The sequence below is a fragment of the Homalodisca vitripennis genome, chromosome X (genome assembly GCF_021130785.1).
Source record: "Homalodisca vitripennis isolate AUS2020 chromosome X, UT_GWSS_2.1, whole genome shotgun sequence".
NCBI classification, from domain to species: domain Eukaryota; kingdom Metazoa; phylum Arthropoda; class Insecta; order Hemiptera; family Cicadellidae; genus Homalodisca; species Homalodisca vitripennis.
In genome coordinates, this window is record NC_060215.1 from 57,189,664 (window position 1) to 57,211,677 (window position 22,014).

Sequence of the window (22,014 nt, forward strand, 5' to 3'; positions counted from 1 at the left end):
AACTAAACATTTATTTGTTTGTGTTTTGTAATATTTATTCGTGTTATTCTGCTTTTGAACATTTGTATAAATGATTGAACAGTTATTTATTTATTAGGCCAATTTAGGACCATTAGGTCGTTGTGTTCTGCACTTAACCTGATGGCTTCAAAACGTTATGCCGGCCGGATCGGTCCGAGCCTAATCCTTTCAACTATCACCTTGGCTACAATACTACACAACAAAGTATAAACCAAACTGGACCTTAAACCGTGTCGAACTAAGCATAAAAACATGACGTTTTATTTCGGGTATATACATTCAATTTTAAGCCATAATAAACTGAGCACAGTATACCGCGGATGAGTGGGTCCAGACATCGTTTCCTCGAGAGACCGCTTTCTGCATTACCTCAAGAGGGTATCCATTCTCAGAGGACTTCTGCGATTTGTTCCATAGAGTTGGTCTACACCAATGCGGCATAATCTTTCTTCCGTTTTTTTAGTTCCTCTACATAATGCAGGGACCTGATCCTAGCCTGCCCGATCAGAGACCATTTGCGGACAATAGAGTCTGGCGAGAGTCAGCCGATGGTTATCTCGAACTCTTTATTCTTCTTCCCACCTTCTGAAAAAGAAGTTATGGTTGTTATCGCCGCGCTCCAAATCCCCGTAAGGACACTCCAAATTCACGAACCAACCCATCTTCAGTTAAAGCTCAGAAATTGTTACAGCACGTGTGGAATGTGTGTGAGTTGGTAAAACTTTACCGTCCATTGACCAACCTCCACCCACGTACGTTATAATCAGCCTAGTTGTCCAGAAATGTCTTGCCTCATTCTGCTATCGTATTCAAGTTCTCCGTGGAGCGTCTTCGGGATTCAGGACAGGCGAGCGTCCCAATTCACTCGTAAACCCGCTTCCTCTCAAAAGCGAGCAAATCGGCGGGAACGTCCCGGAGCGCAACCATTCTTTTGTACTACCGACCGACATATTGAGACCATAATGTTCTTGCCTTAATGTATCTGCCCGTCATCTCGCACTCTCTTAGGAGCACACAATATATGAAGAACGTATAATTTAACTAAAAAAAAGTTTCAAACATCGACTCTACAATAAATTACACGTGTTTCTAGCGAAGTATATGAGCCATATTTCATTCTGACCGCAGTCAGACCCGTGGCTGGCCAGTCAAATCTTTTCCCACGACCATCCAAGTTTGCAACTTAACTTTTAAAGTATTAAACATATCATTAAAAAGTGCTTGAATTCCATTAGGAATAACTCATGACCAATTTGAAACATATTATCGGCGTTACATGTAAAATAAAATGTGGCATCACAAGCGGCAAACGTATTATAAATTTGCTTTGTTTGGCAATATTAAGGGTTAATGTCAATAGAAGAATTGGAATATAACTTTTATCAGAGCAAAATTGCATTTCTACCCTAAAGGACTAACACCAATTCATCTATGATTATCTTTGACTTCCGTATGATCAGGTTGGCCAATCATACAACACTACTACAATTTTAAAAGCAAACTTTGAGATTATAATATTTTTGGAACAAAAAAGTGCAAAACCCTGAACTACTGCACACATAAACTTTTAATAACTTGTATATGTAACGAAAATTTGTGACTGAAGAATATTTTATTTTAGATTTAAACAAATATATTTGGCCCGCTATAATCCGTACACTTCGCTATCAGTATTGTAATATCCTATTTAATTTATTAGTGTACAATCGATTTGTATACAGTATTTATATACATTTAGCACGGTATATAGTATTATATATTTACTACGTACCGTTCTAAGATTAGAAGATTACATACTTTTGTTAAAAGTTATTAGGTTTATCGTAATTCTAAATTCAACTTGACAACTTATACGTTTTATACAGGCACTAAATTGTTTCCTTATCAATGTTTATGGTGTATAAGTTGTTGTTTCATACAACACGGTTTTGATTTGTGCTATTGTATAAGTCTAGTAGAAATATAATATAAAAGTAAGCTATAATTTTTAAAGAAAGCGAAATGTGACGAAAAACATAACTATTTATGATACAACCAAGGTGTAGTGTAATCGTCAAGCGTAGGTTTCCTTTCATTTCTGTACGATTAGTAGTCCGTATTCATTGTCAGTTTGCTATTAAATGCCCTTGTATTATTGTCATGTTCCACGCCCCCCCCCCTCTTTTTAATGAAACCGTAGTAGAGGATACTACTCACTCATATGTGACAAAACATATCTTAAACTTTTTAAATTGTTTAAGTCCTGCGGTAGCTATCGTCTATACAAAACAAAATTTGGCTCGCACTGTATTTTTATTATATATCCGGTTTGATTATGATTACAACTTCTATTGCAACGATATACAGTGACGTATATTGTATTGGTCTGTTTCAAAATTATTTGTGTCAATATGTGTATATACTCCATATTATTTCTTACATGACTTTGAACAAGATTCAGTGTCTTAAATTATTGTCATAAACAATGCGAGAATGCAGTTTGATCCTATGTTTTTGTGGATGGCGTCCTTTTAGAGGAAACGCATATCTCTAAATCATTCATAAGGATGCACACTGGTCGTGAAGTTATCTGAAATGATTTTCTCGAAAACGTTTGTGTTAGTGTAATGTCCGTTATTACTATATGTGTACATTGAATCTAACCATGTTCCTTGTATATGAAGTGAAATTCTTGGGAGTGTGTGCCAAAATCAATTCTGTTAAACTTAATTCTTAAAATTAGTGTTCAGGTTTCAAAAAACGATGTTAAAATAATTTCGAAATTAAATTTCAGTTACTTGTGCAGAGAGACTTTCAAGGAGCATGAATTTTGCTCTTTGTCATACTTTTTTATATTCAAGCTGATTCTGTACTGTGCATACATCAACAGGACAATAGTAGCCGTCCGGCCATCCTCATACTCCTTACATATTTATCACAGCTGACTGATTATAAAAGCGCGAACATCATCTGAAATTAGTTTTCTGCTACAATCTCTTCCATTGTACAAATGTTTACATGTCGTTTTAAAATCTAAAAAAAGAAAGTTAAAAGAAATTATAACCTATTTTAATTAACAAACAACTCTTTTTCCAAATTAGTATTGACACAAAAAATGAGGACACATTTTTAGCCGTCCAAACTTTGAATTGTAAGTATTTTTTAATTATTTAATTGCATTAATAAATTAAAATCTGCATTTGTCGTATTAATCAATTTTAATATGGCTTAACATTTTTTAACATATTTGAGATTGTTGACATTTTTGAGTTTTAGATGTTCTTTGAGATCCGCACAATAATAAAATTATCATTCTCCATGGCATTGAATAAGGCCAACTAATTTACATATAATTCTAACGTGAAAATTGGGGTCGAATTCAATTTCCGCCGACAACACAATATTGCTGTACAACTTATGCGTGGATTTTTATGTTCCCTATTACTTGATGGACACAAATGATAAGCCAAGTTGAATTATTGTAAGCAAAACATAAAAATGTTTGTGAAATTTGGAGTTGTTACTAATTTATAATTTAAGGCTACAGTGAAATATTTTGTTCTGGATTATTAAATGGTTTAAAATACTTGTACGTAATCCTACCCAATTAACTCAAAATTGAATATAAACTATTAAGAAATTTGTATAAAAATATTCTTGGGAATTTATTGGGTTTTATCTAAGAGGCTGGCTAGAAGTGGTATTCATTTCATAAAAATCACAAGGGCGTTCTTAAATTTTTATTTTTTATAAAATCAGTTTCTTTTGTTTTAATATTATTATGGTCATGATTAAAATTATTTTCCAGATTTTACCGCAAATTTCAACTTTATTTTTATCGTATCTCACTGTTTGGGCTATTTATTTTTTTTTATGTCCTATAAAAAAGTAACTCAGTGTTAATTCCCTCTCTTTATGAAATGAGTGTATCTTTCTTATTTACTCTTTTGTTGGCATAGTCAATGCATTTCGAACGATCCCGTTGAACTGGGTTAGAGTAATTATAGGTTTGAAAACAGTAAACTTAGGCTGTCAACACAATAATAAATTTTCAGTTTAGAACTTGAACGTGATTAAGATTAAGAACTGAGATTGCCAAAGCACAATGATAAGACTGCCATATGATGCGAGGTTGACTGTCCTTTTTGTCAAGCAATGTAATGGAGATGATTTTAACATTTATTATACAATATAAAACCGTTTTACACTAAATCTTAATTTTTTAAACTTTTGGACTACACGCTTTCTTTGGAATTTCTAGAAATAGTAAACTTTATTTAAAATCGTAAAATCTTTTTTGAAAAAAAAAAAAACAGTGGGCTTAAACGTTTACAGTCATAGAAACGAGTATATGAAAGGTTGTGGAGATATCCACATCTTTACAACTGCGTTTTAAACGTGTAATTTGACGGAGTTTAGATCATTAATTAAGGATTTAATGGGTTATAAAGAGAAGACATTGAATATATGTGATATATGACGGGTATTATAAATATATAGATCTAGAATATATTTAATTATCTTTTTGAAATTTTTTTTAAAGTGAGAGAATGTGATTCAAATTTACACCTACTTTGGCAAATTTCACAGAAACTGTGCTGGCTCTAAATGACCAGGGACGGATGTACAGACGCACACATGCGTGCACGGGACGGGACATTAGAGCTTAGTACTTTTAGCTGGAGGTGACCTGTGAACCACCTGAGGCTGCAGATTGGGAAAGCAATAAAGCCAGAAGGAGATGGGTCTGCTAAAAGCAAGCAAGGGCAATGAGCTAATGGCGGCGTGACCGCAAGCCAAGGCCGGTCTGTGCGAGACAATTGACTCGTTGTTGTTTCTGCTAAATAATGATTACTGGCATATAGCTGATGTTATGCGAAATTAAAAAAGAAAGAAAAATAAATGTTTATAAAACAGAAGTAATTTATGTTTATTTGGTCGATAACGCACAATAAAAATACCAAGAGTGCAATGTTGACAGATACAACTAATAATAACTAGTAATAGTGGTGGAGAATAGGAGTGGGCTTGTTTATTCTGAGACTGGAAGGCATACATTATTTATATTCTTTTTTACAGATAACCTCTGGCTATTAGAAATAAGAGTCGACCTTAATGTTGTTAACCCATTTAGGCCCATAGGCGTTTCTATATCTATGGGTTTCAGGGTAAATTATTCCCTGTACGAAGATACAGATTGTTGTATAGAGACTACATCGTGCACTACAAGCAATCAGTTCTGTGCTGTGCAATCAATCTCTAATACCGTCTGATGAAACTAAAACTACATGAACGAACGTGAACTACATGATGAACGAACATTTCAGACGACTCAACAGCTCATTGTAATTTGTTTGACCAGTATGGTAATGTATCAGCTGCTTTAGAAATGTCGTCTTCTCTCGATATTTTATTTTTGTTTCTTCGTAACTAAATTGTTATTAAGAGTATTTATATCATATAAATCCACCATTTTAAGAGACTAATAGATTACCAATTAAAACAAAAGAAAATACCGGGGGTTCTCGCTCTTTGCCATTGTTTTGATGTTTCTCAGCAAGGGCTTATTCTGTTATCCGGCTAGCCCATTTATATGCTTTATAGATCCGCTGTCACATTTTTTAAAGTACCTACAAACATTTATTATTCACATATTAATCGGAGTATCGGATTGGAATGCGATATAATAATACGGCACGATGTTCCACCAGTCACGTAATAACGTTCATTACTACACTAGCGCGGTTACGAGTAACCATCTCATCAAAGTCAATAGTCAGAATAAGGAATCCTAATCCATCTGAGTTAAAATGAACTCGGCATTTAACAAAACACAACGTACATAATTTTCGATAACATAGCAATAATGTTTAGTTAAGAAATAAAAAGGTAGACTTTAATTTTAGGAAGAAAGTTAAATCTTTTTCCAAGATATTATGTAAAACTAAACAACACTCTGGTGATGACTGTAACTCCTGTTCCCCTCCTTGCACAATCCCCTTCGCCTTGGTGCCTTAATGTTGTCAATAACGTAACTTTTAGTGTTTTATCACAATTTACAAACATGAAATCAAACTTGTAAACAATACACACGGAATTTCTAATTCTAATACATTTTCTCATATCTCAACACTGTTATCTGCTTCTTTACGAATTGAAAAATACAAAGTACACTTTTGACCTATGGTTAAACCTAAACTTATGTACTTATATTCAAACTGACCAAAAAGTTTTACAAATCGATTTCATTCAAAATTTTGAATACTACAGCTTTTTAATGTTTCTGTCAGAATGGCACTGTTCTGGCTGTTTGTTAGAATAAGTTACAAAGATACAAACTACCAATGTTGTTTAATGTATACGAAAAAACATGCCCCCTAAAATCTGTAATAATCATTTTCAACATATGTTGAACTTTCAACTAATTCCTTATAGAATAATTTGTATATATATATATATATATACATATATATATATATATATATATATATATATATACAAATTATTCTATAAGGAATTCGTATATATATACACACACACAAATAATTTAATAATTTATTTATAAATAATTAGTATATATATATACTAATTATAAAAAATTATATATATATATATATAAAATATTGGTTTACAGATAATTTCCATTGGGATTATTTTTTAGGTATATAAGTCCTCTTTATATCATTTGCAGGGTAATTGGTTTTATTTTATTTTCAAATACATTTTTTAAAACAATTTTTTAAATATAGTAAATGTGTTTTTTGTTGGTTTACTGTTGTCTTACACATAACATGTGTTTTATATATTGTGATTTTATTTTGCTTTTTTCTGTTTATCCTAAAAGTGTATAATTTATTCTATTACTATTCCTAAAATTGTAAATAGTATAAAAAATTATTTTTCTTGCTGTATATTTTTATTTTTATTATGATGAATATCGCTTTACAATTATACAATACTGTTATTACATTGTAGCACAGTTAGAGCTCAGTTACTGTCTTTGATGTAGTGTTTGGAATGTCATTTACGTGTGTTTTATTGGATACGAACGAACGAAAAACGTTTTGAGTTTGTTGGAAACCCATGTTAAATATTGTTATAAAAAAGCATTCTACATCTTGAATTTATAATTCCAACATTTAAGGTTTACTGTTCACATAGACGAGAGGCCAGGATTCAGCACAAGAGAAGTGTAACTCGGACACACAGAGAGTGGATGTGAACAGAGTTAAATTGGGAGATTTCACCGAAACCAATTCCTAATAACGCTTCAGTCAGAAAGTGGAAAAAATGTATCACTTACACCTTTCCAGCGTTGGCATGATGAAATGTGGCACTGGAATAAAATATAAAATAGGTCATGATCCTTTACGATATTTAGGTAATTCAAAAGATACAGAATACTAATTATCTCAATTGAAATAAAAGATGAGTAGGTCTTTGCAATGTTTAAAGTGCATTTATATGCCAATAGTAATTATTTTCTTTTTTATGATGTTTGTACACGCGCTTACACAGTCCAAATGCCAACTAGAATAAATCAGGCAAAGCATCAAATACACTTCCTAGAATGGGCTCATGATTTAAATGAAATATTTGAGTATCCCACTTGTAATAGCTTTATTGATACTTTTAATGTTAAACGTGTGTAATCAAAATACGCTATTAACCTGAGAAGTGATCATTACCAACTATATTATATTACTATAATAGTAATACCAAAAGGGGTGGAATCCCTGAATCCCTGTTTCCGGTATATAGTCAAAAATCCTCGGCTCTACCAAACCTAGAGTTAAATACAAATCTGTATTTGACTTTAAAATATATGTTTATTTATATATTTTAGTTGTGTGCGTTATTAAAATGAATTTAATATATAAGAGCACCAATACTCATATATACTTACAATATGAGATGATGATAAATTTCATTTTTTATTGATCTAAATTGGTGTATTTCAAACTAATTTTACCCTTGCTAAAAAAAGTCTATTTTAATCATTATTTTATGCTGTAAATTTTAAATATACACTCTCTTATTATTTTATTTAAGTCCTCTTTATAATATTTTGAGAGTAAGTGACTATATTTTATTCTGAAATACATATGGCTTAACTTAAGTTTTTCTTATTTTTTAAATACAGTATGTTTTTAATGTACTTTTTGGTCCTATTCCTAATGTGAGTTTTAAATACTGTGAATTTATTTTCGGTAGTTTTATGTTTCTCTGATTATACTAAAAGTCTGTCATTTTATTCTGTTACTATCCTAAAAGATTTTTACACTTTGTTACAAAGTTATATTTAGAAAAAGATCTATTTCGTAAATATGCATAAATCATATTTTACAGTAAACAATTTACATATACTGTACAAAGAGTGGTTGATTTTTCATGGAGGCGGAATTGCAGATATTTTATTTATTATTCATGCAGATCTCGAGAACTACCAATACGAAGCTGGAGTTGTTGCAACCTCAGTACAGTTTTTGATAATGTCAGTCATAAAATTCTTTTTTTTAATTTGAAGATTGCTGGTATAGGTGATTCTATTCAAGGTATCGTTGTTCAGGTAATATGTTACATAAAGCTTTCAGTGTGTGCAAGTAATTAATGAGACAGGTGTAACAAAGTCGATAGGCATGCTTCACTGGTATATTCTTCTCCCTTTGATAGCAATTTTAAAAGCCAATGATACTAATATACATTTTCCTGTATCTGTAATTCGATTCAATGATGAGACACTTTTTACGGATTCTTATATTGTCAATAATATGTTAATATCCAATTTAATAAGTCAAGGATTTCACAAAACGGTGTCTATTTGAATACTGAAAACATTGCTACTGTCCCTTGCCGTCCACAAACCCCCAATTTGAAATTATTGCTGTAACAGAATATAATGCCTTTGCCGTTGTAGAACAAAACTCCATTTGTTTTCCGAACCTCAATTCGACCCCTAATTGGCCTTAATCATTGTTGTAGTTTGCACTAAACTGAGTAAATGTTTGTACTCTTTACGACATCGGTCTGAAATATTAAACATTTCATCCTATAAGCTTGTTTACTATGGCTACTTTATACTTGATATGTCATGTGATTTATGTTTTAGGGAACTGCATCACTGCATAAACCGAGATTTTGTGATGTAGAAGAGGACAGTTCGCCTGATCTTTAGTTTGAGGGAAAGGGAGAGCTACAGGAGGATGGGACTGGCTTATATTTAATGTTATGTAGTGCTACATTATATTAATAAATTTACGAAATATGGTGAAATGTATTTAAGAGTATATAATATATATATATATATATATATATATATATATATATATAATATATATGGTCCATATAATATATATGGTCAAATGGTCCATATGAGCTATATATCGTATATATATTTACAGAAACGGGTTATTCTCTTCTTAACAAATAAACCACGGCATATTGGTTTGAAACATTTATAAATTTTCGTGTATCTAGGTACACTTCTTCAGATAAATACACTTGTATAAATATTTACATAAATTGTGACAAAAAATTGGTAAGAACTCAAACAAGAAAAACAAACATTATAAATGATATATGAGAATAATACAAATTTTTTATACCGATGGCCACTCATAATGGCATTCCCGAAACAACAAATAAGGAATGATTTTTAGAGACGAAGAAAGAAAACAGGTCATAGAGAGTAGATCCCTTTGTTTTGTTGATTGGCATGGAAATTTCGTCTCTTCATTATTTTTCCCTTTTGTGTTCTAAATCCCTAGCCAATGTCGAAAAGATTATTACTTACAAAATATTTTACTTGCATAAATATTCTAAGTTTTTGGATACGTTTGTGGTTTACATTATAGGTCTGACTAAATTTATGTTGATTACTTATTAGTATAGTGTCAGTGTATTAATATAAAATATATTAATGATAAGACAATATATTAACACCTCATCGAGCCATTGCATGGAAATACTACTAAACATATTTTTAACGTTAAATAATATTTCCATCGTATATATAAAAGTTTATTAATTACAATAATCGGATTTAATATTACCATTTTACACACAAAAACAATTTTAGAACATTTCCAAATGTTTGGAATAGCACAATTATTGCTTTTTCCTGTTAAGTCTGAGTAGTGTTTGCAAAAATATGTTTTTCATGTTCTTGCATTAATTCCAAATTTCTTTACTTTTCGTTATTTGTCTCTAGGTCTTATTCTGGAGAAGGATTATTTAAATAATTTTATTGGAAACCTTGGGTTTTCTTGCTGGTTCTCGAATGATATGAATTATGCATTAAATACAAACCATACATAGCCTACTTAATTAGATAACCCTACCCTTTGGTAAATAATGATACATTCTGTAATCACGCAAGGCCAAGATCTAAACCAAAGAGTCATGGCATGTAAAATTATACGTATGGCTCAGTTAATTGTTATCACCCAAAGTGACACAGAAATAATACGTAAGAAACAACAGCATCACGGCCACTTCCTCAGCACATCGGCACTGCGAAGCGACGCCACTATCCATGAACACTTCCCATTGCGAACGACGTTAAGGGACTATGTAAAGAATCTATTTTTAAAGGGAAGTACAGTATACTATTTGTCCTATGCGTTTTCCCATTTAGTTCTTAGGAGAATCCAAAACTCTAAAACTTAAAATACATGTTTACTAACTTTTAAATATTCATGTATGTAAGAGAAACCCGTAAAGATGGATTGAAAAACGATTCGATTCAATACAATTCATTCTATTAATTTTAAATTGGAATCAAACTCCGTTATATGTATATGGAGATTTTTTAATTGAGCAGGACTCCAGAAGAGCGACCAAGAGGGAAACCAAGTTATAGGGCAAAACGTCTTGAAGTAGCCCTGGCAGAGTGTCATCATTTCACTAATGGCGCACTAACGGTATTAGTTGCTTTAGATCTTCAAGGACTACGCTACCTGAGGGTCGGACGAGTCGTAGCGTGTGAAACTACGCATATGGCCTAGTTAAATGTACTGTCCACTGTCGGATCTCTATTCAAGGAAGTTGAACACTTCTAGGTATATGACGTCTAGATCAGCTCTGAGAACAGGAATGGAGGGAGAAGAGTCAGTTCAGCAGTTATATCTGACCTGGATAATGTCCTGATCCGGTTAGTGGACCAAAGATAACGATCGTCCTCATCAGAAAATTGGTTTGCTGAATCAACACAGTTTTTTAATTAGCCAAACTTTAAGAGGAGGGCTATAAAACGTCGTTCCGTTCCTCCAAAAGGTGCTATCTTTCTCGATGTGCGTCGTTTAGTCTTGGGATTGCACAAATTAGTAAAACGAAAAAAGCACAAATTAATAGAACTTATCAATACAACTGCTACAGGTATGCAAAATTGTATTGCTTGGCAACATTTGCCCCGTCAATAACATGACTAACGATTTGATAGAGAGCGTGAGTTAGGAAACCATCCTTGGCTCTTTGGTATGGTACCAAATTTATATGATGTTTACTCTGGAGAATCTTTGTGGCTTTGTTTGGCTTTAAAATATGGAGTTCCCTTTGAAAAGAGGAACATCAGGTTTTCCATCATATTAGGTGTAAGATCCAGCAAAACATTTCTAAAATATCGTATATTAATGAAATGTCCAAAGATAGTCATGAACGTTTAAGGAACAATTTTACAAAATATCTTAGAATTACGTGTTTAACGAAATTACATCCATGTATACGGAGGCAGGAAAGTAGAATACATCCCGAAGTGAGATCGTCGAAGACAGAGAAGACCGTGACCTGGGCACGAAGGCACTACTGCCTACTGATCGCCGCGACAATGGTATCTATGTCACAGGTAGGCGTCACGCAGGGAGAAAGTAAAGTTCTCTCAGCGTATTCCGGGGTCGTGCCCCACACACTCCGGCTGTCTCAAATCCTGTTACGTGTCCGCAAATTATGAAACATTTCCGACTTGTTCAATTTCTTCTCATTTGATGACACATAGATACAAGAAGTTTCACATCGAGATCTGAGCATCGACTGTAGCCTAAGTAGGCGAGAGGACGACCTAATTACGCATACGTACTTTTATCCTATTGTAAAAACTGGCACGCCGTTTATACGGCGTGCCAGACCTTTGTTAATTCAAGATATTCGCTAATTACTGTAATAATTGGCTTAACATTAATTATACCAGTTCTATCTCAATCCACAGTTGTTTTCGTTACATAATGTAGTTGAATAAAGTATAGATGTGCATTTGCATATTGATTAGTAATTCACGTACAGATTAGTTTGGAGATAACGGTGTACCACTCAAAAGACCATTGTGCTTAGCATTTCAATCCTACAATGGTCTGTTATAAATTTACACCACTCTATGTCCCAAACCCAATGTTTACTAAGTTTTAATATTAGTAAACATTAAGTTGTTAAAAGTTAGTATTTACTACAAATACGAGAAAATTATATAAGTTATAAATCAGGCCATTTTCTACAATTATTCTATGTTTCCAATTGTATTTTTTTCACCTTTTGGAATGTTTTTAATATACTAACGTACATTAATAATTCGTTCATAACTTTTAGTTTTGTAATTCCCTCATTAGAATGTTTAACATTTTACATAGTCTGTTATAATGTCTAACCTTTTTCAGAAATTAGTTTCTATATAAATACTCAATTTTCGTGGATGAGTTTTTTAGTGTTTTTAACAATCCGAAGATGAATTTACACAAAAAACACAAGGGTGATAGTTGGCAGTCAACAGTAACATAATGAAGAATTTACTAATTATCAATAGTTATTAAAAATGTATTTAGATCGTGGATTTATTTTTGTACTCAAAACCTGAATATCATATAAATAGGTTAGCACTGCCCTAGTTGCAGTTATAAATAAACCGGTTACATAATGTCTTACAACATAAATAACTAATTAACGTTTACCTAGTCTGATACTGCTATTCGTATGCTAAAAAGATGAAGAACTTCGATTACCATTGTCTTAGTTAAACAGATTACATTAAATTGGATTTTATCAGAACTTATTCAATTGGTTCTGATATGCAAAAAATTACAATTTATATTGTTCTATTCTGGCTATAAATCAACAAAACTAAAGAAAATAAATTCATTTTACTCACAATTTAAATCAATCGATGGTTTCCACGCATGCGTAAATCACCTCAATTACTATATTATGTACAAAAATATAGAAATTAAAGTTACTATAGTGAAGGCTGCTCTTTTAATAAGTAATTGTGTTAACCATAAACCAATAACTTGTACAGTCTAAACCTTTATTATGATTTCAAAAAAATATGACAGGATATACAAACATTTATCTGTGATGTAACCTATTAATATGTGAACGTTCTTTTCTATTGCAAATCAATTCATTAAACTTTGACGCAATAAACAAAAATCAATCCATTAACTTAAGGGTTTGATTTTGACACTTCAATTACACCAAATACGAACTTCGTTTCGGACATTTATGAATCACTTGTTTCAGTGCTAAAAGTAGAAATACACTTTCTCTTGGCTATGTGTCTCATGGCATGTTGCAACCTTCCACACTTTGGCTAACCAAAGCTACCAGGAAAGTTCTGGGTGAAGACATTTTCATGGTCCATTAATAATTAAAATTCCCCATCGATAAGTAGAAGCGTATTCATATAGACGTAACTGATTAGCTGCTTTCGTTTTACTCTTTTATTCTTTCATATTGTAATGGTAATACTCATCACATATTGCAGACACAACAAATTATAATGTTGGAATAGTTTTGCCAACCACATTACAGATCAGTTATAATTTGTATAATTGAATTTTTAACATGGAATTTTTTTATACATCTACGGATAAATACAATACAGTTTGTGTAATGGTATACCAATGTGATAGTAAAAAAAGTAGTTGCAATACAGACTTTCTTGAGTTTTTAATCGCTATCAGTATGTACTTTCAAGAATAGTATAACATCGACAATGGTGGTATCAACCTAAACGTACGACTTGTAAGAAAAATAATTCATAATTTAATCAATTTTGGCGTCGAAAACCGAAAGGATTTATAACTATATGTCCAACATATATCTTTATATATATATATATATATATATATATATATATATATATATATATATATATATGAAAATTTATATATAATAAACACATTAGTCTGTGTACACACCGTTCAGCAAGCTAAACTTAAGTACGTTTTATCTCACAGTGGAAATGAATGTGCCTACAAAAATATCAACGACTCGGTATATTATCATAGCCAAATTTTGTAATCCAGAAAAAGCAAAATCTTGTTCAGGTTTTTCAGATCGTGCCCGATTAATAAATTTAATAACAATACCACGTTTGTCCTAATTTTGTAGTTGTCAACGATTTATGCAACTTTTAATTTTACAGATCATCTGAACTTGGAACTTGCAATATAAGAAAATAAATCTAAGCAAGAGATAGTATGCATATTAAATAGTTAATATATTATCAAAAATACACTTTATTCAATAATATAATACCTAAGTATAGGATTTCCGCTTTAGTTTAATCGCTCGATGTTGTAACAAAGGATAACACCTATAATAGCTATAATTTCTCATAGCATGCACATATTATGTACTTAATAATATTTTTACCCATAAGTTTGTATATCTCACCAGGATAGGGTATTTTAGTATGTATGTATGTATATATATATATAAAATATTGTATTGCAACTGAAATACTCAATGCCATAAAGTACTAACAAATGCATACTTGGTTAATATGGAAATAGATGCATTACAGTCGACAAGTGTACTGCTAAATTAATTACAAAATAACACGTAACATCAGAAAGGATGTAAACAGATTAATGTTTAATAAAAACTACATATTACTATTATCTCTGTCGTAAGTTTATAGTCACCTTGTATTATATGCGTAATACAGGGAAAGGTTCTTGGAATTATCAGGCCATTGACAAAATGTACTTACCTGTGAGAATTTCAATTTGTTTAAAATATTTTTATTCTTTATATAAAAATATAAAGGTTGAATTGATAATGTCTATCCTGTTAACATCCATTATAAAGTCTTTTGAATAGATTTTGGTCAAATAGAAATCTTATGCTAGTGCCATAATCATGATATTTATCATGCCGAAGAGTACAACCTATCTCTTATGACGACGATCGTGTTCATATCTAGAAGAGAATGTTAGTGTTTTTTCCGTGCCTGGATGTATAGGAAATCCACGAATTACTCTATGAACTTCACTATTTGATTTATCATATCAAAATAAGTAAGAAATGTTAAGTAAAGTATAGTCCTATCTTGCTTAGTTTAGCTAATGTCTGTCTGTGTTTTGTAGAAAAAAACTCTGTTCAAAAATACAAACAGATAGGAAGACAGTACACTAAGCAAGATAGTACTATACTTTATATGACATTTCTTACATATTTGCACCTGTAAAATCAAATGGGACAACTTGAAAGAGTAATTTGAGGACATCCTGTATAATGAGGATAGAGTGACAAAACAGACTTATCTGATGACTGCGGGGCTCCAAACTGGCGTTATGTCGGTAGCTACGATCTTTATGACTAGATAAAATGAGGATAGAGTGATAAAGCAGTCTTACCTGCTGACTGCGAGCTCCAAACTGGCGTTGTTATGTCGCTAGCTACGATTTCTATGACTAGATAAAATGAAGATACAGTGATAAGCAGTCTTACCTGCTGACTGCGGGCTCCAAACTGGTGTTGTTATGTCGGTAGCTACGATTTCTATGACTAGATAAAAATTAAGATAGAGTGATAAAGCAGTTTTACCTGCTGACTGCGGGCTCCAAACTGGCGTCGTTATGCCGGTAGCTATGATTTCGAAGACTATAAATATTAAAACTAGTGAACATCTTGATAAGTTGTCCATGGTATCAAACACACCCCTTTGATGATATCCTAGAAAGTTCTAGGACGGGTTGTTTTTTGTCACACCATCTGCAAAAAGAAAAAAAATCATCAAAATTCCATACTAAATAGAACAGGTATGAAATGTTTAAAATCATGTCTAAATGGAATACATGTAACAATATGCGTGAGATTCTTATATTCACAAAACTTTGGCCAATAATTCTATTATTCTATTCATTTTATACGCCATAATATGCATCCCCAAACGTTTTAACGTATTGATATAATAATACCCGTTTAATTAGCCAATCACAATAAATTAAATAATGCATTTAAAAATAAATCAGAGAATTACGTATAATAGAATTTGAAAACATTAACCATACTTAGGAATGGTAGAGTCAGTGTGTTAACAAACAATATTTTTTCAGCTTTCTTTTACAAATATCAGTTCTTACAACACCAGCTACTTTGAACTTCATCCTCCATCCTCTAAAACCAAGGCCCAGCACCGCCTTTATCCGATTGTACACTAATGAGACGATTTCTCCTGCCAAACTTTGTGAAAGCTTTGCTAGTAAGTGCTAATTGGATGTACTATCGCTTGTTCGACAAAACCTACAAATGCTTCTCCAAGCTTGGACATACTTGCAATAACTGAATTGTAAGCTCACAGTAAGTTTGAGAAACTTATTGATTCGGTCATTTTCGTTTATAATTAAGATCCTAATTGCAAGACACACTAACATGAGGGTGTAGCTCTACATATATGTAGCATTAAGGTTATTAAAACCAAAATTATATCTAGAACATTTCTGGGCAGAACATTCTTGCAATCAACATCCGATGAACTCTAAAGCTATGGGAAACTTCGGACTTGGATATGACAGATGAGATGGCAGCGGATATTTTTTCCCTGATTTTTCGATATGGCTGTAGTCATCTTTTCGACATCAGAGATGCATAGACTACAACAGAGCTGGTTTAGCAAGCAGAAACCAATGAAGAGAGTTCGATTTGAACGTGTTCGTCGCCGACTTTTGTAAATCTTTTAGACGGACGTAGACACCAGATTACAGAAGTTGGAGGTCCGTGACAATGTAAGATTTCAGACGCTGGACTGAGAGGAAGGTGAACTGGAGCTAAACTCAGCATTCACATTTGAATCAATCCTTCCCACCACAGCTAAGTTATGTGCATATTGACTATTCTTGTGAATAGGCAATGTTGTTTGATATACCGTATGTGCAGGACATTTTGGAGAGGGCTGCGTCAAAGTCGAAGTTCTTTATTTCAAAGACGGTTAACATGTATAGCAAGTGTCATTTACAATTGAACATTTTTCATTCTCACGACATCAAAATAACCCACCCCCCTACAAAACCCTAACAACACCCTTAACAACCTAATAACACCCTTCACCAATCAGTTACATCTGTTAAAATTGAAGCTACTCCGTCAGTTACACTTCTTAGCATGTTACATTCTATTTTTTATAACGATTATTCCCCTTCATATCTGTCTGAACGCTTTTCTTTCGTTTCTGAAACAAGCAATTGGAATAATCGACGTGGAGCCTCTCTATTGTCTATTCCTGTTCATAGATCTTCCATTTACAGTAAATCATTCACAGTCTCTGCTTGTCGACTCTGGAATAATCTCCCGGATCATATCATTGGTATTCGTAGTCGGGAGCGGTTTCGGGGGGGTGCTTAAAGGACCATCTGTTTCGGGCCACGTCGGGTTGACGATATCGTGGCATAGGGTATGGGAAGTTGGCTTTCTATGAATTGTGATGGGTATGGGTGGTGGGGGTGGGGTGGGTATCTTAATTTCTGTTAATTTCCTTGTAAGTGTTATTTTATTTATTTATTTTTAGTTTCATAGAGAACGTTCATTTCATTGTATTATTTTACATAAATATAGATTATAATTTTTGAATGTAAAATAGTAATGTAGACTATATTGTGGCTCTTGTTTTACACTAATAGTATAGTTTATTAATTTATGGTTAGGTGTAAGAGAGGACTTAATAGTCCTAACCTCGCCAATTGAGTATGTTTTTCGTTGTATTCAATAAAAACATCTTTCATTTTATTTTCATTTTCATTTCAAAATAAACATACAACTCCGCATACATACAACCTTCATTCATTTACCAATTTTCTCATCTGAAGCACCAATTTTCTCATCTGAATCTGTTTGCAATTTGTTGCCAAAAGTAACACCCGCCTGTGAGGGTCAGCGATCATAAACCAACGTTCTGTGGTTTCAGCCAATGGTTTGGCTTTTCTGCGAATCGTCTCTTGTATAATTCAAATTGGAGTTTTTAGATAGCCCGGGTTGTGTGAAGCACACTGTATCAGTTTATCATGTGTCTTATCTCTCGTTGATCTATGGGGAAAATTTGATTGTATTTTCCACACATCTGTTTCAAGGTCATTAGATACACTCAGAATCAGATAAATCAGATGCTGGTTGGACTGTGGCATGGGAGCAGTTGCTTGACACTGCAGAAGAACGCCGCGAGTTAGATATTTTACGGTAATCACTACTTACGATTTCCTAGGCAGTCATATAAACTCCATTGGGTGGAATACGATGGCCATCCAAACTGCAGGGGTTGTGGGGCAAGTCCGTTTATATTTAATATTAAAATTATTATCCTAAATAATATAACTTAGTGTTCATTTCAGTTAAAGGATCAGGAAACCCCCATTCCTTTTGATACGTAGATTTTTTTCTAGTTACGTTGAAAAGCATTGGAAAGGCATACCACTTTTCCTTAAGGTTGTATCATAGTTACCACCATGCTTTCGTGGAAGTGAACCCCTTTCCACCTCAGGAGGGACCTCAGTTCAAGTTTTTATTTTTCAAGCGCCAGTTCTATCTTTTCTGCTTCTGACTTCAAACCTTTTTTGGTAAGCTAGGGTAAGCTAGTATTGTGTGTTTTGCTTATTTTTATTGTATTTAACTTTGTTATTATATAGTTAATTTTAAAAATTCAGGTTAATTATTATTTTTTTAAAGTGTGATTGTTCTATCTGTAGATACCCCAACAATGTTATTTTTACTCACGAACAAACATTGTGTTTTTAAAAAGCTCATAAATTTCGTCTTATAATGTTTCAGTACAACAGAACAATAACCCACTAGGGAACTTAAACATTATTTTTATTACATTTTTTTCGATTATGGTTTTTCGTACTCAAGACTGATTATTTATTAAAATGAATACACAGAATATCCACTACACGATTCTACCATTAATGTAAACTATTATTGAAGCCCAAATAAATTGCAGTAGTATACACAAAGTATATGAAGTTTAAAGATTGATCTTTCCTGTGCAACCATTAAGATATATTTCAAACAAAATTCAGTTTCTACTCTCATTAAATTAGAATTACACAATTGATTATATTTGTAAATAACCCTTTACGATGTTTTAGTATCGAGATGAATAAGCTTCCTCCCTCCCCTGTAAGATAGAGATGTTTCCATATAGGGGATGTCCATGATGAAATGGGAGCAAATTCCCTTCATTTCAAACCAACTAAACTGAAATATTTTCACTACAACAATCGCAAGATGAGTAGGTAGTGTTTACATAAACCTCTGTGAGAATGTTGGCATTTCGAAAAATGTACATATCATAATTTTAGTTAGTTATCCTCGTTTTGGTCAAAATCATTAACTATTGTTTTTGTTTTTGCGACAAGTCGGTTTTGTATATTGCCGGTTAACATATAATATATTCAACAATGCGTAAATATACGCTAATAATTATACTATATAAGTATTTTAGTTATCATGCGATATACACATCTAAATAAATCAATACCGCTATATCCTCATTAATAAATTAATAAACCTAAATTTTATGGATATAACGTGTGTTTAGTTTGAAAATTACTTAAACATATCCTTCACTATTGAATAAAACAGACGTAGCAGAAGGTTTCAACGTACGTGTAATTTACTTTCTATATGAGGGTCGTTTTCCGTAAATTCAATTTACGGGAGAACTGGTTGTCTCGATTTATTTAGTAGGTTTCTAATCCAAGCTTAAAACTTTTCCGATATTCGTGAAAGTTAAAAAAAGAAACTTTGATTATTTGCTAATCGAAATCTAGACTTTTACCACATTGATCATAGAACACACAAAAGTTCAAAGTTCAAAGACAGGTAGAACCTTTGAGGATTAGAACACACAAATATTGATTGTGTGTTCCCCAACATTGGGACATTTACTGAAAGATTTCAGGCAATCCATGTTGAAGTCGAGAATAACATTTGTTCGATCACAGTATTTTAACATTACCATTAATAAATGTATAACGTAATAATTAATGTTGTACAAAAAAGGAAATTAAAACGCTAAATTTAAATTTTAATACACACACTGTTTAATTTTATATCTTAAGTAAACATTTTCTCTTTAATATTAATTTAAAGTAGCTTTTGGAGGAACGACACAAAATGCATGTCTAATTTGCTGGCAATTCCGTCCATTTTTTAAATTTCAATGATAATAAAAAAATATCTGGAATACACTTTCTTTTAACAGTGTTGTGTTACTTCCTTCAAAATAAAGTAGGCAACAGTAGATCGTTGCAGTCCAAGCCTGACATATCTTACAAAGTACAAACTTTCAAAGTTGCCGTTATGCGTCCATATATTTTTGTGAGTGGTTTTGCACCACACAAGGCATAAGATACCAATATTAAGTTTGAACATGATTGTTAAAAACTGGCCCAACGAATCAGAAACAACGTAATTGAATTATGAGACTACTTCAATAAATAAATGATAACCTGGATTTGTGCGAGAGAAAGGTGACCAGGAAGGGAGGGGAAGGAGCACTATAATGAGAACCAAATATGCTGTTGGCGTCAATGGAGGGGCAGAACCTTGACCGAGGCACGGTGTCAATATGCCACGGTAACGGTACTCTCCTCTTCCTCTGGTTAGACGTTACCTTCTCGCCACCGCCAACCTTTGCTACTGTTGCCTTCTCGCCACCGTCAACCTTTGCTACTGTTGCCTTCTCGCCACCGTCAATCTTTACTACTGTTGCCTCCTCGCCACCACCAATCTTTACTACTGTTGCCTCCTCGCCACCGCCAACCTCAGCTACAGTAGCTGGACGTCATATCGCCACCTTCCCCTGAGCCCCAGGCATTGCCGCCTCGGCAAACATCATGTCATCATGTGTCGACAGTATAGAATATTGAAAAGACAAAATTAAAATACCTTTAGCCAATTAATGTAAATGCGAATAACTCAAAATTTTGGAAATAATAAAAACAATAATCAAATTAAAAAATACCAAAATATTGATCCTTCATTTTGGTCGGGGTGAGTGGTCAAAACAGCAGTTCGGATAATATGATTCAACATGTTAAATAACAACACAATTATGCTACTTTAATTCTGGATATTTTATGGATCTGCGCTAGAAAAACTTGTTCTCTCGTATTTTACAAGTTGTAGTTAAATTGCGTATCAATCCATTCGCTATACCCAGTTGAGTGTGAGCTGGTTGTAATCAGAACATGCTGAGGCCCCTTCGACGAACACGATGTGTAGTGTATGTTACAGAAACTAATGCCTACACATTTCGTAACTGTCTTTCATTTGCATTTGAAATAACCTATACCTTACAAAGAATGTATTTTGTATTTCAACCCAGTTCGTTGGACAAAAATAAAGTTAATTTTTTAGTATGGATTTGACAAGAGATGGTGTATTCTTAATATCCATATATTTTAGAGGCAGATTTATATTTTGTTATTTTATAAAAAAAAAGTTGATAAGCTGCGTATTATTACTGAGGTTTAGTTCCAAAAACACGCCATGTTAAATGTGTGTCAATAAGTCGGCCATGGTCGGGAGTTTAGCATTTTATCTTTAAAATGGCGTTGCGTTTAGACAAGGCCGTTAATAAAATAATAGGTTCTATGTCTGGATTTTCTGCGCTTATACCTTAAATTTATTGTGGCATTCTGATTAACTTTACTTTTTTTAACTATTAAGGCAGAATTAATCTACCTCAGCTGTAAGTGCCTCAAGTACAAGTACGAGTTGTAAAATCAGACACACCATTGCGCAAAG

At 32.8% G+C, this 22,014-nt stretch overlaps 1 protein-coding gene across 2 annotated transcripts in view; it reads right to left on the bottom strand.

Annotated features, from left to right (window-relative positions):
- The window catches only part of LOC124369026 (serine proteinase stubble), a 69,672-nt gene that overhangs the window by 27,016 nt on the left and 20,642 nt on the right, over positions 1-22,014 (bottom strand). Inside the window, exon 3 of one of the 2 annotated variants that reach the window (XM_046826699.1) lies at positions 15,817-15,984. In XM_046826699.1, the coding sequence (XP_046682655.1) occupies positions 15,817-15,899 (83 nt within the window). In that variant the 5' untranslated portion in view covers positions 15,900-15,984. Of the gene's footprint in view, positions 1-15,720; positions 15,740-15,816; positions 15,985-22,014 lie in introns of those variants that run through there. The other variant, XM_046826700.1, reaches the window with a different exon arrangement.